The sequence below is a fragment of the Helianthus annuus genome, chromosome 9 (assembly GCF_002127325.2).
Source record: "Helianthus annuus cultivar XRQ/B chromosome 9, HanXRQr2.0-SUNRISE, whole genome shotgun sequence".
Lineage (NCBI taxonomy): Eukaryota > Viridiplantae > Streptophyta > Magnoliopsida > Asterales > Asteraceae > Helianthus > Helianthus annuus.
Window position 1 is genome coordinate 96495384 of NC_035441.2, and position 17001 is coordinate 96512384.

The following is a 17001-nucleotide window of genomic DNA, read 5'->3' on the forward strand; positions in this document are numbered from 1 at the left end:
AGTAATTCGACATCTAATAATATCATATCATATTTGTTTTGATAAGATACAATAATACAAAACCCTCTAAAAGTTAGGTCAATTATTTTCATGAAAACATAATTGAATTAACCAATTAACCCATTAACCCATTATAAATTAACAATATTGTGGTGCATAGTTAAGTTGTATTCTATGTTTAGAGAGTTTTTCAAATATATATATATATATATATATATATATATATAGAGTGGGGATCCTACTATATATATATGGGAAGGTTCATTTGAGAAGAAAATTTTATTAAGAATAAAAAGAACAAAAGGGTACAATTGTAAAACATTAAATAGTTTTTTTTCTCATCTCATTTATTATTATGTTTGACTAATTAATTAGTCATTAAAACCATCATCCTCCACACTAAAAATTTTTGCCTACACACATCAAAAGTTATCCTACACATTTCGAAATTTATCCTACACATATTGAAATTTATCCTACACAACTCGTAATTTATCCTACACGCCTCGTATTTATCCTACACTATAAATGAATTTTTATTTTTATTTTTGAGAAAAATATACATCTTAAAAATAAGTTACAAATTTAATATAGTTAGTTATTAAAGATGAAACTACCAATTAATGATGTATGTAAGTTTACCAATATACCCTTATAGTTACATTAAGTACAAATATTAAAGGAAGTCTAATGAAGCATTCCTATTGGTTGAAATTTCTTCTTTTTTCTTCTTACAAAAAATTTCTTCTCATTTGAACTCTCCACTATATATATATATATATATATATATATATATATATATATATATATATATATATATATATAGGGGCTTATGCGAGAACCACCCTTATTGTGAGAACCTTGAGAACCAATGTGAACACAACCTAAAATAGCTAAAAAAAACCTAACCCCCCCCCCCCAAAGCTAAATGCTAAAAACTAAAACCCCCCAAAAAACCTAAAAAAAAACCTAAACCCCCCCCCCCCCCTAGCTAAAATGCTAAAAACTAAACCCCCAAAAAACCTAAAACAATCTAAAAAAAATCTAAAAAAATAAAAAAAAATCTATTTTTTTAATATTTTTTATGCTCAAATCGCTACTTTTAGTGGCCAAAAAAAATATTTAAAAAAAAAAAACATTTTTTAAAAATTTTTTTTGGCTTCGAAAAGTAGCGATTTTTATATAAAAAATATTAAAAAAATTTGTGTGATTTTTAGCTATTTTTAGGCATTTTTGGTTGTGTTCACATTGTTTCTCGCGGCTCTTGCAATAAGAGGTGGTTCTCGCATGATCTTCTCCCTATATATATATATATATAGGGGACCGCTAAAATGAGAACCACCTCGAGTTGTAAGAACCGTGAGAATTACACCGTACGCGGCGAGGTGTACCAAATTTTTTTTTCATAAACGTAGATGCGTTTATTATAAACACATTTGTGAAAAAAAAATTCAAAAAAAAAATGTCGTGTGTGTAGTTTTGAGCACCACAAGTTTGTGTTTACGGGTACCGTAAATCTTACCGGAAAATTTACGGTACCCGTAAACACAAACTTGTGGTGCTCAAAACTACACACACGACATTTTTTTTTTTTGATTTTTTTTACAAATGTGTTTATAATACACGCATCTACGTTTATGAAAAAAAAATTTGGTCCAACTCGCCCCGGATCAAGTAGTTCTCACGGTTCTTACAACTGGAGGTGGTTCTTATTTTAGCGCAATTCTATATATATATATATATATATATATATATATATATATATAGGCCGGTTAACGTACAATACCTCTTATCCTACATTATGTACGCGATGCCCTCAGCCGTACGATCTTCAATCGATCAAACGCGAGCGAAACTAATTAAAATGATTAAATTAATCATTTTAATATATCTAAATCATACCAGGAGGGTTAAACGTCATTGCGAGGTCACAAATCTCTGTAATTGACCGACGATAGTTCAAAATCAAACCCTAAATCAAATTCAAAAACCTGAAAATCTTCTTCCCCAACCTCCCTTCGTTCCTTTTAGTGTGATATCGATAATAAGAACTACTAATTTGGGAGTTGTAAGGGTCAAATGGAAGAAGACTGACAATGATCGACCAACAATCGAAGAAGATGAACGGTAACACACACAGAGATTTTTCACATGCGATATTCAATTTTCCACATGCGATTCTTCACACACCATGCCATTTTTCACATTACCCCATGCTAGCCATTTTTTCACATGCGATTTTCAATTTTCCACATGCGATTCTACACACCCCATGCCATTTTTCACATTACCCCATGCCATTTTTTCACATGCGATATTCAATTTTCAGCATGCGATTCTACACACCCCATGCCATTTTTCACATTACCCCATGCCATTTTTTCACATGCGATATTCAATTTTACACCTGCGATTCTACACACCCCATGCTATTTTTCACATTACCCCATGCTAGCCATTTTTTCACATGCGATATTCAATCTTCCACATGCGATTCTACACACCCTATGCCATTTTTTCACATTACCCCATGCCATTTTTTCACATGCGATATTCAAATCTTCCACATGCGATTTTGTCCATCTACACACCCCATGCCATTTTTCACACTACCCCATGCTAACCATTTTTTCACATGCGATATGTATTGAATTCGCACCAGATCTGCACCTGATCGAACGGCTGGGATGATCGCGTACGTATCGTACGATAAGCGCATTTGTATTTTACTCTTTACCTATATATATATCTATACTACTTTAATAAGGATATAGGAAGGACAGAATGGTAATTCGACAAGGTGTTGAAAACACCCTCAATGCACAATGTACAAGTCTTAAGGCACCAAGAAACACAAATAAATTACCCTTCCACTGGTTCATCTTCAGCCGTCCATTTTCTTTCATGTCTTCACACGGATCATGATCTAACGGATGATGTTGTTTTCACACGGATCCACCTTTCCCCTTCCTTATCTCTCATCTCTCTCACAACTCACATCTCACCCGTCTCTCTCTCTTTCTCTGGCGATTCCAGATCCAGATCTGGATCTAGGGTTTCTCTGCTATCTCTCTCGCGATCCAAGCTATTCTTTTTGGTTGTTATTTGATGAATTTATGATGAAGGTGTGTTTAGGAGAGCAAATTCTTGAAGTTTTTAGGGCAATGGCGATTTAAGCCGATTGGATCATGTGGTACCGATGCTGATATGCATTGTACCGTCTCTCATTCAATCTGCAAACTCGAGGTCAACTGGTAACTCTGAATCAACTATCTATTTCTTTACTCTTTGATGTTTAATTATTGTTTCTTTACCGATTACATCTAAAGTTCAGACAATTACAAATTTTTTATATATATAATCAACTATCAACTATCTTTTTTTATATATATAATCAAAGGATTAAAAGTGAGGCCCTAAACATTAAAATCTCTACATGATTTGCGTACAGGGCTGGGAATTTGGTTGGATCAAGTACCGGAGCTGAAGTAATCAGTGGCGTGTCCTCTTCCAGACCAGTTAAATTGGCAGATCTTCAAAGAATTCTAAGCAATATTGGACCCTCAGGTATGTCATAAAGTTGTTAATGTAACTCTTTTTGTTTTGTTTTGTTTTTTTTTTTTTGCTTATCATTCTGAACGGATATCTTTACTTGAATGATGTTCAGGGGAGGCAGCAGATCCCGATGGAGGTAGTGTTGATTAAAGTTCTTACGTAATTGTTATATAATTACTTTCGCATGTGGAAATGAAATTTAAACATCTATAATTTGTTACAATTGATTAATGTTTACCTTCTCAATGATCTGCCTTAATTCTGATTTAGTTATTGTGAAATTTTGTTTATAGGTTTAGGATTGGGTGATATCCTGAAGCCTGAACTTCTATTGCCATTGATGGAGACATTGTCACTCGAGAACGTAGCATCTCATTTACCTGAGGTAACACAATCTTGACCCGTTTACATATAACTGGGCCGTGTTACATCTCAAATGGGTCAAGTAAAAATTTTCTTTTAGCAAGAACAGGAATGAGTCAAATGGGTTGGAACTCGGCTCAGTAAAATATTCTTTTTCAACCATAATTAATGCATCAACTATTTATAGAAAATGAAAAGAATGTTTGTGGGTCAACCCGACCCGTCCATTCTAACCTGTAATAAAACTTGTCAGGTTACTGCAGGGTGAATGGACACGAGTGTCCAATTAATGGAGTTGCTGCAAAGTCCTCCTTTTCGTCAACAAGTTGACTCTTTTACCTATGTGAGGATCCGCACGTCATCTCCTTGCTGCTTTTTTTCTGCAATTTTTTTACAATTGGTATTTTAAGTTGTTTGTGAACCGTGATCTGTGCAGGTTTGAAGACTGGTCAAATAGATCTGACTCAATTTGGAGTTGACCCAAGTAAATGTAAGCACTACAATTTACATTCCGTTGTTCATAATTATAAAAAAAACATGGTTTCCGTAATATCTTGTATAACAAACGGTTTAGTTGTTTTATGTAATGAATAATAAACTTCAACGATTTCTCTTTTAGTGGTTTTTTGCATCTATTTTACCTTTTTAGGTGTTGAGGTTTTTTTTTTTTTTTGGTTTTATTGCTAACTGTGTTATAAAATATGAATGGTTTGTGTTTACAGACAAATTCATGGGCCTATATTTTCTTGAGGCTCTTAAAGATTCTGTTGCAAAAACATCGGATACTGATGATCCAATGCAAGATGCTGGTGATTCAAGATCTCAGACTTGTAATCAAACTGATGAAATGGATGAAGGTCAATAACAAAATTTGATTCGGCAGTTTGTTTTGTTCTCAGTGAGAGACATAACATTACAGATTTGTGGATACTGCAAGTGTTCCTTTATTACCTTTACAGCTAAAGATGGGATGGTGGATGGCAACGTGCTGCGATGGCTGCAATGGTGGATGGCAACGGTGCTCCGAGCAGCCTCATAGTCGATCCATGGCCAATAGTAAGTTTTTATTGCTTTGAGACAAACTTAAAAAACCATTGCAAATGGTGATGTTGAATTTTTTTTAGTGCTTTTGTAGATTACAAGAGGATAATCGGTATGTCAAAGTTTCCATTAACCAACACAAGCAACTTTCTTCTGGAATTCTCATCCATCACGAATAACTGGTGATTCCATTAAAAACATCCTACTAAGCTTAAACCCAAGCACAACAACATTATATCCAAAATAAAAACACGACCAAAGCTCAAGTCAGTTGACTTTTCAAAGTTGACCAGTCCATTGATTTTGTGAAAAAAAAAAATTGGTCTTTGGTAAGTCTATTTTGCTGTATATTATTTTTTATTTAAATCGAATGAAGGACTAATTTGCTTGCTTAGCTGAGTGATTTAAAGGTCGAACTCACACCTCTCCGTCTCGCTAAAGTCGCCGGTAATGCTCCCAGCAAGTTCTATAAAATGTAAGCCAATTTACTTTTACACCCACTCAAAGTATGATATTGCTTTGTAGGAATAATTATCTAATTTAACAGCTTCTATGCACTTAAGTGTTTAAATAACGGATTGCTTTTTCGACATTTGGTTTTCTGCTTTGTATTGTTTCAAATAATGTTTAATGATATGGATTATGATATTTGTTACTTTTTAACTAATTTAGAACTTCCGATTCAGTGTACTCCATCCTTCCCTCTCGGCACATACATTTGGTAACTGGATTGTTTGGCGTGGATTTGGTTATCAACATCTGAGATCTGTAGTCCCTTGACGGCGTGTACCGTATGGAAGGTACGGTTGACTTACTTTTGCTATATGTTTATTGTATTTTTTTTTTTTTGTAATTTTATGCAAAAAAAAGTTGTTATGTGATGTGTTTACATCCGCTTCGATTGATTTCTTTAGGTTCAAAAATATATTTGGTCACAACTCACAATAAAGCTGGAATTCAAAGGGGAAGTGGCGGTCTGTTCGCTGAAGTGGAAGAGATTTATCACTACAGCCAAGAGGGTAGACCTGACTGATGTGGGCATTGTTGGCGGTCTGTTCGCTGAAATGGAAGAGAAGGACAAGGGGCTTCCAATTCTTTGTATATGGGTCGAGCCAAGGGACTTCCAAATTCTTTGTTTACGTCAAGCAGAGTTTTATTTTTTTAAATTTTTTTATTTTGGTGACTTACAAATATATCTTAAGAAATTTGGATTTTAGATTTACTTTTCAAGTTTTACAGATGACAGTGCGAGATGCTCTGAACTCTGCTCTTAATGAGGAAATGGCTGCTGATCCCAATGTTTTTGTTATGGACGAAGAGGTAAAATTATTTTAATAAAAGGGTGTTCAGAGCTCTTTTTTTATTTAATTGATGCTCATCTTATTATAATGTGCAGGTAGGAGAATACCAAGGTGCATACAAGGTAAAATTTTTATGCTTTCTCAGCTCTCTCAGATTCTACAAATCAAATAACTAAAAGTGGCAAAACAGGCTGGTGAAGTCTGGAAGCTTTACTCATTCATATCCGTTTTGCTGGAGATCTGATACTCCTCTCATCTACAGATCCCTTCCCAGCTGGTACATTTTTTAATTTTTATTTGTTTAAGAATTTCTCGATTTAGATTTTGTTTTACCATACAACTTTTATTTATCTTTAGAGTAAAATGCCATTTTCGTCCCTCGGATTTGGCCAGTTTTGCGACTTTCAACCAAATGTTAGTTTTTTCACATTTGGATCCAAAAGGTTTGAAAATTTGCCATTTTCATACACCTGACATGACAGAGAAAATTGGATGGAGTTAACGAGCTGGATGAAAATGGCAAGATTTCAAACTTTTTGGATACAGATGCAAAAAACCAACCTTTGGATGAAAGCCTAAAAGCCTTTCTAAAAGCCAACTTTTTGTACGTGCAACGTTTATACTCATACCTAAAAGCCTTTCTAAAAACCTCTTTACCAGCCACGTCTCAATTCGGAGCTCATACATCCGACTCAGTTTTGGGAAAGGTTAAATATTGAGTCAACACTTTCAAAATGAACAAAAACAGGTCAAGCGAGTCAGTTTTATTAAAGCCAACGGTCAGTTTAATTAAACGGGTCAGTTTTTTTAACTTTTCAAATGGGCCAGTTTTATTAAGACGTTTGATAACGCATCGTTTATTTTCCCAGTTGGTTGGTTGCTTCACAGTTTTAATAATGGGTCAGTTATCAAGGCGCTCGTATAAATTCTGCATAAAGATTAGTTAAACTGAAGCGACATTGCCAACTCACACTGTTTATTGGGGTAGAGAGCAATATAACCTTAAATTTGTTAAATGATCATAGCCGCACAAGAAAATTATTAGAACATATTATTTTATTTCTATCTTATAACTTAATTAGTGAAAAAAATTTCAACTTTTAGCTATGGCGGATGTTGTTTCGTTAACGGGCCTGCTCATGATGCTATTCAAGAATAGTGTTTTAATTAAGCGAGGAAGATGACTCTATGGAAACAATACCCAAAATTCTCAAGTATAATTGTGAAATTATTCAAATTAAAAAGAGGCAAATGGGAGTCTTGATGAGTCATTTGCTGTAAATGTTGAAGAAAGCAGCAAGTTTAATGCTTTTAAGGTACTAAAAATGGGCAACAAACTTAAGTATTAGTTGTGTTTTTAATAGACAACTTGGGATTCTGGGGAACTGTTTTGTTATGTAGATGCAAAAGCCTATTATTATGAGATGTAATATTCATTCACAGTTTGTTGGATTTTCTTTGTATATGGTTTTTTGTTTTTACATTCTGTACGTTTAACTTTGACTATAGTTTGTGACTTTAAACATTTGTCATTCATAGTTTAAATGTCATACGACATTATATGGCCGACTTAACGTATTACCGGGGTTTAAAATAAAAAATAAATGTTGAACTAACAAACCCTCTTGCTTGATTGACGAAAACAACAAAATAAATTATCTATATCGAATGGCTCCCCGCCGCATCACGCGAGTTTCTTACTAGAAAAAGGATTTGATTGCTGTAGCCATGGTTGTGCTCAATAAAAAAAACAAAAAATACTATACAAGAATTGTTTCCTCTGTAGATATCAATCATGCTGTAAACTCTTTTAATTGGAAGAATCTCTCTTTAATAAAAAAGATCCGAGCAAAAAGACACACTGAGCCGAGGCAATATAAAAGTGTAGAATGGTCATATTAGAAGTGTAGACTTGTTATACTGGAAGGGAAGAATGGTCATCTTGACACTTTCGGTTGAAGAAGAATACAAATAACGACTCTTTGCAGGTTGGGTCGCAATTAGAAGCCGTTGATGTGTATCGTTTGTGCTTTCACTTTTGTCCGATCATAAATCAGAAGTTTGTGACTTTTATTTTGTCGGAAATACCTACAGAATAGGCTTCAGATCGTACGTTATGTTTCCTTTTTCAATTAATTTTCTTAAATTGCATACGTGAATCCAAAGGTGACAGTTGTGTATATATCTTTTCTTATTACATGGTATCATATTTGTAATATAACGTGACTTTTTATTCACTTTTTAGAGACAATGGTGTGGAAAGGAGTGGCCGCATGAATTTTTTTAATTATTTAATTATTCAGTGGGTCTAATGAAACCTGATTCCTTGTACCGTTGCGAATGTATGATTTTTTTAATTATTTAATTATTATCTATAAAGCTCTTGACACACCAATGCTACGAATAAAAAAAAACCAATAGAAATAGTAAGCAATATATCACAAGAGGATTGATAAACTAACAGAAAACGAGTACCGTGTCATGAATTGTAACCCCGCTGGTTTTGAAGTACCTTAACCAAAATTTAAATTTCCGTTATGACTCAACTGAACTGAACATTCTCAAGCACACCCTTAGAATTACTAACATGTGTTGTGTTTTCCGTTGCATTGCGAATTTGGTTTTGGTTATGGCTCAAAACCAAAACCGCCCCGTACATAGCCCTAAATCACCAACCTAAGTGATATGTTTCCCGCCGCATCGCGCGGGTAAAAGACTAGTATATATATATATATATATATATATATATATATATATATATATATATATATATATATATATATATATAATTACACTTTTAACCCAAAGCCACTTTGGTTTTTTACTTTTAACCCAAAAGCTTTCTATCTTTGCCAATTTAACCTCACAATTATTTTACTTTCAACTTTGGTACCCTACACTTTTCATAATTCACAAAATGTTTGTTTTACAGTTTTGTTTTAATTTTTGCAAGTTAATACAGCGCAACGTTTATGTGTGGTTCGACGTTTTTACGTTTTGTTTTACGCTTCATTCTAAATTTTGCGAGTTAATATTACGCAATGTGCGTGTGTGGTTCAACGTTTCTATGGCCGTCTATTTTTTCCCGTTTGATAAGTTCATCGCGACGCACTGGTCCTAATCGACTTATTTAGTATTTTCTATATTTTATGTTTCGGTCCAATTTCTTCGCATTAACACGTCGCAACTTCAATGTTGATGGTCGTTGGCGGTGTTGTGGCATTGATGCTATTTGTCATGGTTTTACATCTCCATCACAACGCGGAAGGACTTAATACTAGTTAACTTTAACTTTGATTAAGAAAACTATAGTACTACATATTAATTTATATGTTTTTTCAAGTATTAGTTTCGTATAATATGCGAGTACGTATCATAAAAGGCATATCTTCACAATAAATACAATATTTACATTTGTTTCTATTTTTATTGGTTTATTACATAAGAAAATACCACATATTGTCACATAAATAAAAAGAATTTATAATTCTCTTAAGAAATGGAATATTAGATTATTAATAAAGGTTTATTATTATTAGTTATTATAATGGTTTATTTGGGTTTAGCTGATCGGTTTTCTCTACGTTTGGATGGTTTCTTGTTTCCTATATATTGAGTTTCCACTCTATTGTAATGATGGTGGTATTGTGGTTGTGGGGTGGTGACGTGAGCCGAGAGCGTATGATTTTTAATCTATTTTTAGCAATTTTCACTCGTTTATCAAGTTTTAAATTTATAAAACACGATATAACACTATCACTCTCTACAACACGCTAGGACAAGTGCACCCATCATTGGCATAGCATAGTGATGATAAGATACTGAGGTCGTCTAAGGACACAAGAGATTTTAATACCGGAATATCATCAACGTCTAATCTAACCAAATTTTGAGAAAAGATTTTTTTATAAGTAAAATAAAGAAAGAAACTAAAGAAATAACATAAACAAATAGACAAGATAAAATCACTTGGTTCCGACTTATCTTTTATGTATCCTTTGATAATTTTCGCACTTTGGTTTTTAAGAGATTATCTTGGTTATAATAGATACTCCTAAGGATTTTAAACCAAATAGCTCTTTCCTAGATGGATTGGGTGAAAGATTAACAAAAACCCGAAACTAGTTTTCGGATAGAGGGGGCTTTGAGCTATTTTCCCGGGTGTGCCTCCTTAAAGATTGTTGAGCATCTTTTCAATCTCCCTTAAAAGGAAGATGAAGGGCTCATCATCAATCTCCTAGAGGAACGGGGCCTACCAGAACCTCAAAAAAAGGCGTCAATAAAGTTCCGGGGGTATTTTCATCCCACCCGGTAGGATTAATCACCTCGTGAGCGAGGTTCCAATCGTCTTGTGACGTGTCACGAGTGTACGGTTTTTTATTATATTTTTAGTACCTTTTTACTCTTTTATCAAGCTTTAAATTTATAAAACACGATATAAAACTATCACTCTCTACAACACGTTAGGGCAAGTGCACCCATCGTTGGCGTTGTATAGTGATGGTAAGATACCGAGGTCGTCCAAGGACACAAGAGCTTTTAATACCGGAATATCGTTGACGTCTAATCTAACCAAATTTTTATAAAGCATTTTTAAATAAGTAAAACAAAAAGAAACTAAATAAATAAATAAAACAGATAGACAATATAGAATCACTTGGATCCGACTCGTTAAGCATGTACCCTTTGATGAATTCTGCACTTTGGGTTTTTTAAGAGATTATCATAGTTATAATGACATGTCCCTCTTTTAGAGGCAACACTACCCTCAGCCATATTGGTCTGAGTCAGCAGGGATACAGTCCCGCAAGGTCGGATTATTGAAAGATAATTAAGTAAGCTATTAATTAAAAATGTGGCATGTCCCTCTTTTGGAGGCAACGCTACCCTTGGCCATATTGGTCTGAGTCACCAGGGATACAATCCCGCAAGGTCGGTTTAAAGTTTTAATAGTGGTTTATTTATAAGGGATTCAAGCCGTTCTTACTTCCCCCGATTTGATGCTATCTGCCTCAAGAAAGTCCTAATAAGCTTGAATCAAGTTCTCGCAAGATCTATACACTGAACGAGGCAAGAACTTTACCCAACCACCTTTCTAACCCTCTTCCAGGAAGTTAACGCGTTTTATATAGACCGTAAAGACACGAATGAGTGAATCAACAAAACATGAAGAAATGACTGAATAAAATTCACTTTCAATATAAAAAACTAGTTATTAAAGTCACTAATACATACAAAAAAAAGTTACCAAAGCTTAGAATCAAAAGTAATACATAAATGATTTGCCTTCACCAAGTGATATAAGAGATTAGCCAAGTGATGTGTGTAAAATGCAACATATAAAACACATCAATTAAAGCATAAAACTAACCCTTTTTAAGTACTAATGTTGGAAAAAGAGTGTTTTTGTCTTCCTTTTGTATTTTCAGGATGAAATGAGCTCAAAATCACAAAAGAAGCAAAAAGACCACTAATTCTACCATAAATACAAGAAAAGGAACAAAAGTAGACTGCCCGGACCCTCAACGGCACCTCCCAAAGCAAAAAGGAAGAAACAGAGTCTGAACACGCCCCGTGTCCAGCGAACACGGGGCGTGCCCAGGAAGCAGCAGAAAAGACAAACCAGTAGAAGCTTCCATTGCCCACCACGGGGCCGTGTCCAGCGAGCACGGGGGCGTGGTGAAAGTACAGCAGGCGCATTAATTGTAATTCGCAATTACAATTAATGAAGAGAGAGAGTGTCAGGCGGGCACGGGGCCGTGTCCAGCGGACACGGGGCCGTGTCCAGCCTTCTGTTCAGCCTATAAATAGAGGAGCTTGGCTTCATTCTCTCTCATCCCTTGGCACACCACCTCTCTCACACTTCATCCACCACCCACACCACCATAACACCATCATCCACCACCATCATCCATTGTCCATCGTAGAGTGTGTGAGTCGTCTCGGGATCCAAGATTGATCGTAAGAGTTCTTGACAATCAAGGCCATGTTGCCTAAGTCTCTTACATCACTTGGTGAAGACAAGTGTTTAGTATAATACTTTTTATTTTTAATCTTTTGCACTTTTTATTTGGTTTTGTATTAATGACTTTAATAACTAGTTACTTATGTTGAAGGTGATCTTTCCTTATCGTTTGTCCGTGGTGTCTTGGCATTATTTTACTGTCTATATAAAATAAAAGATTTTCACCATTCATATCTCCACGGTCTATATGGAGGTATGTTGGCTACCTGGTCGGGGGTTAAGGGAACGGTTTGGTAAGGGTCTTGCCCTTGTTCAGCGTTTAGAGGTCCTGCTTGGGACCTGGGTCAAATTTAGTAGGATCTCCTTCAATGCCCATAGGTATTGGATGGCGGGGATCCAAACTCTTTGACCCCCTCATAAGTTAACTACTATTAATACTATAACCCGGCTATTTAGGACTGTATCCCTGCTGACTCAGACTACTTAGCCGAGGGTAACGTCACCGCCAGAAGCGGGGCCTACCACAATTTGCATTAATAACTTAATTCATTATCTTTCAATAATCCGACCCTTTAGGATTGTATCCTTGCTGACTCAAACTACTGGGTTGAGGGTAACGTCGCCTTCAAAAGAGGGGCCTACTACAATAACTAAGATAATCTCTTAAACAAATGCAAAAGTGCGAAAATAATCAAAGGTTATACTAATACACGTGTCGGATCCAAGTGATTCATCTTGTCTATCTGTTTTTATTTTATTTTATTTTCAGCATTTAGTTAGTTTTTATTTTTCTTAGTTTAAAACAATTTTCTAACCTTTTTGATTGATTAGACGTTGAGGATAAACCGGTATTAAAAGCTCTTGTGTCCTTGGACGACCTCGGTATCTTACCAACACTATACTACGTCCACGATGGGTGCACTTGCCCATATGTGTGTTTAGTGTTAGTGAATATCGTGTTTTATAAATTTAAAACTTGGCTAAAAGTGTAAAAAGGGCTTAAATATATATCAAAAATATATACACACTGACACGCATCACCAAGCATGACTTTGTTTGACAAAAACTATTGCTATCGATATTGGATCCCGAGACTACAACACATACTCTAGGATGGATGGGGATGAATGTGGTGGATGATGGTAGTAGTGGTGGTGGAATGGTGGCAGGTGTGAGAGAAGTGGTTTGCCAAGGGATTAATTGCAAATGAGCCAAGTACTACCTTTTATAGCTGAAAACAATGAGTTCACACGGCTCCGCGCCTGGTAGGCACGGCCCCGTGTCCTTGTCATTGTCCTTCTCTGTCTTCATTTAATGTTGTTATCAGTCCATCTGCACACACGGCCCCATGTGTCAACGGCATAGCCCCATGACCCTTGTACTTGTTGTACAAACCTAGATTTGGAAATCTGAGAGTTGACCACGGCCCGTGTCCCTTGTTGTTTTCTGTTTGTCTTTATATTCTATGAATCTTGAATGGGGCACGACCCCATGCCCGGCAGGCATGGCCCTGTGTTTGGGTTCTGATTTGTTGTTTTTGTATCCGGGGTGAAGCTTGGAGGGTCGGTATAGTGTATCAACTTCCTTTCTTCATATTTATGCTGGTTTTTGCCGTTAATTTGTTCCATTTATTCGTTTAAGCTCTTTTAATCTTGAAAATCAAAAGTAAACAAAGAAATGCACTTTTTCCAACTACGTATGAAACTATTGGGCCAATTTTGGAGGGAGTCGAATCTAGAGGCTCAGTTCTTTGCAAAGGATGGAGTCGAATGGCATAATGGAGCTAGGGGTTTGATGTAATATTAAAAAAATACTTTTCTTTTATATACACACATATAAATAATAATTTTATTTGAATTTAAAAACTTATTTTTCATCATGTTAACTTTATTAAAATTTTGATTTTGATTCCCCCCTAACCCAAAACAACACAAAAAAGAACATCATTAAAATAGAACATCGTCCTTTTCTTTTTAACACCATCTATTCTTCTCAACTTCATCTTACATCTTTTCTTTCATTTCCTTCAATAATCACACAAATATTTGGTGCGTGTTTCTAGCATAAATTTTCACTCTCCTGTCTAAAAATGCATATGTGTCATAGTCAGTTGGCATATAACACATCATATGTCTACAAAAGTTTTGTAGATGTGTTATTTAAGTCCCCCTCTCTCCCAAAAAAATATATCTAAAAAGCCCAAGCCATAATGACATTTATCCAACGTTTACTAGAAGCACATTAAACCAACACACATGTTTCTTGGAATGATATAAAAGTCCTAATTGTATGCTTTAGGATTGAAAAACTAGCCACTTGCATGGAAAGGCCAATACACACAAGTTGACTATCAATATCCCACCGTTATCTTAGAGATGATTGCATCGACAAGCAAACTTTAAAGAAGCGAGCTCTAACAATGACATCGATGGGAGATGACCTCTGGATTTAACATACACATTGACACAACTTATTTTTAAAAGATACCATAATTAGCTCATTAAGTCAAAGTAAGTCATATTGCTTTTTTTTTTAACGGTAAGGAACGACGTGTCAACCATCGTAACACCGGGCGCTGTGACTAAGGTAGACTACTCGACCGCCGCCAACCCCTTGGCTCTCCCTAGATGCGCGGAAAACCCGACCTCAATCGGTAAACCCTCACCTCCTATCAAAGTCGAACCGGTGCTACCCGTATTCGCTCTTCACCTGGATGCCGTAAAAAATAATGAGGAGAGTGAGAATCGAACTTGGGTCACGAGAAACACCAATTCTTTTCCCAACCACTCCACCACTACCTCATTAGCAAAGTCATATTGCTAACCAAATAAGGATATCTTTTACGAAATGACTTCTAGTCTAATAATATTAAGGAGTGTAGGCAATGTCGTCTCTTCTTTAATAATGAAGGACTTAGTCCTTTTTTTAACGACAAATTTGGATCACTGACGGACCACTGGAGTATTATCGTGCCACCAGCGGAACCACCTGATCATATCCATCTCCACTAGGCATAATGCCTATACACCAATTCAGGAGGAAACCCAATAAATATATATGAGAAAAACCCCTTTTATGAAAATCAAACACATGACCTATTGGTCCCAAAGTCTTATTTCACCCCAAGATACCACTATTTATTGGGTCTTAGAGCATTCACATCCATTCCATTAGGGTTTTTCTTTAATTACAAAGAAAGTTCGCTTTAGGATCGTTTCTTGGTCTTTTTCTTCGTTTCCGTGCTTCCGGCTGCGGGTTCGGGTTGGGTCTATGGGGAGAAATCGTTTTGCAAGTAGGCCGGATCCTCTTGAGCTTCAACAGTTAAGAAGAAGGAAAGAAGAAGAGTTACATGCCTTGAAAACTGCCAAAGGTAGGAAAGAGCAGGGTTGGAATACGGTACTAAGCAGGCATGATAAGAGAAGAGAGGAGTGGTTTCAGGAGAGGGAAGCCAAAATTAGAATGGACACTTCCTTCTTCGTGTCAAACCTTCCGGAAGATTGTTCGAAAGCGAGGCTTTGGAGAGCTTTTGAACACTTCAATAATTTATCAGATGTGTTTATCCCATGGAAGAAGGATGGTAAAGGTAATAAATTTGGTTTCGTGAGATTCTCGGGGATCTTAGACCCTATGGAATGGATGAAGATCATTAGTGATGTCAGGATTGACGGGGTGGTGCTTGGCGTTTCGTTGGCGAAATTCTTTAGAGGTGGTAGCAAAACAAAGGCCCCAGAAGGTCATAGATCTGTTTTCTCGAGGCTAGGTCCTCATCCTGTTTAACCGAAACCCGTTGGACCTCCTCAACAGTCCGGTTATAAGGCTAACGAAGGTTTTACGTTGGAAGCTAACAAACATTGGGGTCGTAACATTAACCCGAGATCTTTAGAGGATCCATGGGGAAATAAGGGGAACCAGAGGATTAACCTCCCCCCTATGGAAACTGAAGCTAAGAAATGCTGGGAGTATAAATCGTTGATAGGGGAAGTCAAAGACATGGCGGTAATGGAAAACTTGGGAGATATCCTTCAAGACGAGTGCTTGATCTGAGCTGTGGTACGTTATTTGGGTGGATTAAAAATAATGTTAACTTTCCCCTCAGTCCAGGAAGCTGATGAATTCCTAAGGAGAAACTATGAGTTCTGGACTCAATGGTTCTCTAGGTTGTATCTTTGGGAAGGAATCGCCCCGGTGTACGATCGGGTTGCTTGGATTCGGGTAACAGGGGTTCTGATATGCTTATGGGATCGACACATGTTCAACAGGATTGGAGAAAGGTGCGGCAGGCTGATCAGCAAGTCTTCAGCAGATTTAAAAGATGGCACTATCTCGGAGGATAGAATGGCCATTCTCGTCGATACAGGAAAAAAGGTGGAGCTATCCTTTGATGTTGCGTGGAAAGATCAGGTGTTCAAGGTGTGGGTTCACGAGTTCAATGAGGAGTGGACGCCGGCGTTCCTGGGTCCGATTAGTCAGACGCCGTCGGCTTCTCCGACAGTCAATATTGAGCTTGCTGATCCTCCGGTTAGTCCGAAATGCAGAAATTTGGAGGAAGACGAAGAGATGGAAGACGATGAGTTAGGAGTGGAGAGGGACGATGGTGTGGAAGGTGAGGAGACTTGCATGGGGTTTCCCATGCACGAGAGTCAATGCCCATGCGTAATAATAAAGAACAGTTTCCTAAGTTGGCGGTTTTTGTGGGCCCCAGAAATAATGACGTTGAGGAGGTTTGCCAGGATGTGAATTCTCCAATATACTCGGGCCCCATTCTCCCAGAGGGCC

The 17001-nt window shown here is 36.5% G+C and overlaps 1 protein-coding gene across 26 annotated transcripts; it reads left to right on the forward strand.

Moving 5' to 3' along the window:
* Nucleotides 1–2920: 2920 nt before the first annotated feature.
* LOC110877639 lies at nt 2921–7785 on the forward strand. 26 transcript variants are annotated; one of them, XR_004865911.1, is made up of 16 exons: nt 2921–3254; nt 3452–3567; nt 3668–3691; nt 3849–3940; nt 4172–4261; nt 4355–4408; nt 4641–4775; nt 4878–4974; nt 5043–5288; nt 5355–5434; nt 5646–5759; nt 5874–6109; nt 6199–6279; nt 6356–6382; nt 6451–6537; nt 7365–7785. XR_004865911.1 is itself a non-coding variant. In XM_035976864.1 (6 exons), exons 3-6 carry the CDS (start codon nt 5992–5994, stop codon nt 7417–7419), a joined length of 468 nt encoding a protein of 155 aa, XP_035832757.1. In that variant the 5' UTR covers nt 5295–5434; nt 5646–5759; nt 5874–5991; the 3' UTR covers nt 7420–7785. The 26 variants fall into 26 exon arrangements, 1 of the variants encoding a protein (XP_035832757.1); XR_004865915.1 differs by having other exon boundaries at nt 5043–5141; XR_004865917.1 differs by having other exon boundaries at nt 5043–5141; nt 5370–5434.
* The last annotated feature ends 9216 nt before the right edge of the window (nt 7786–17001 follow it).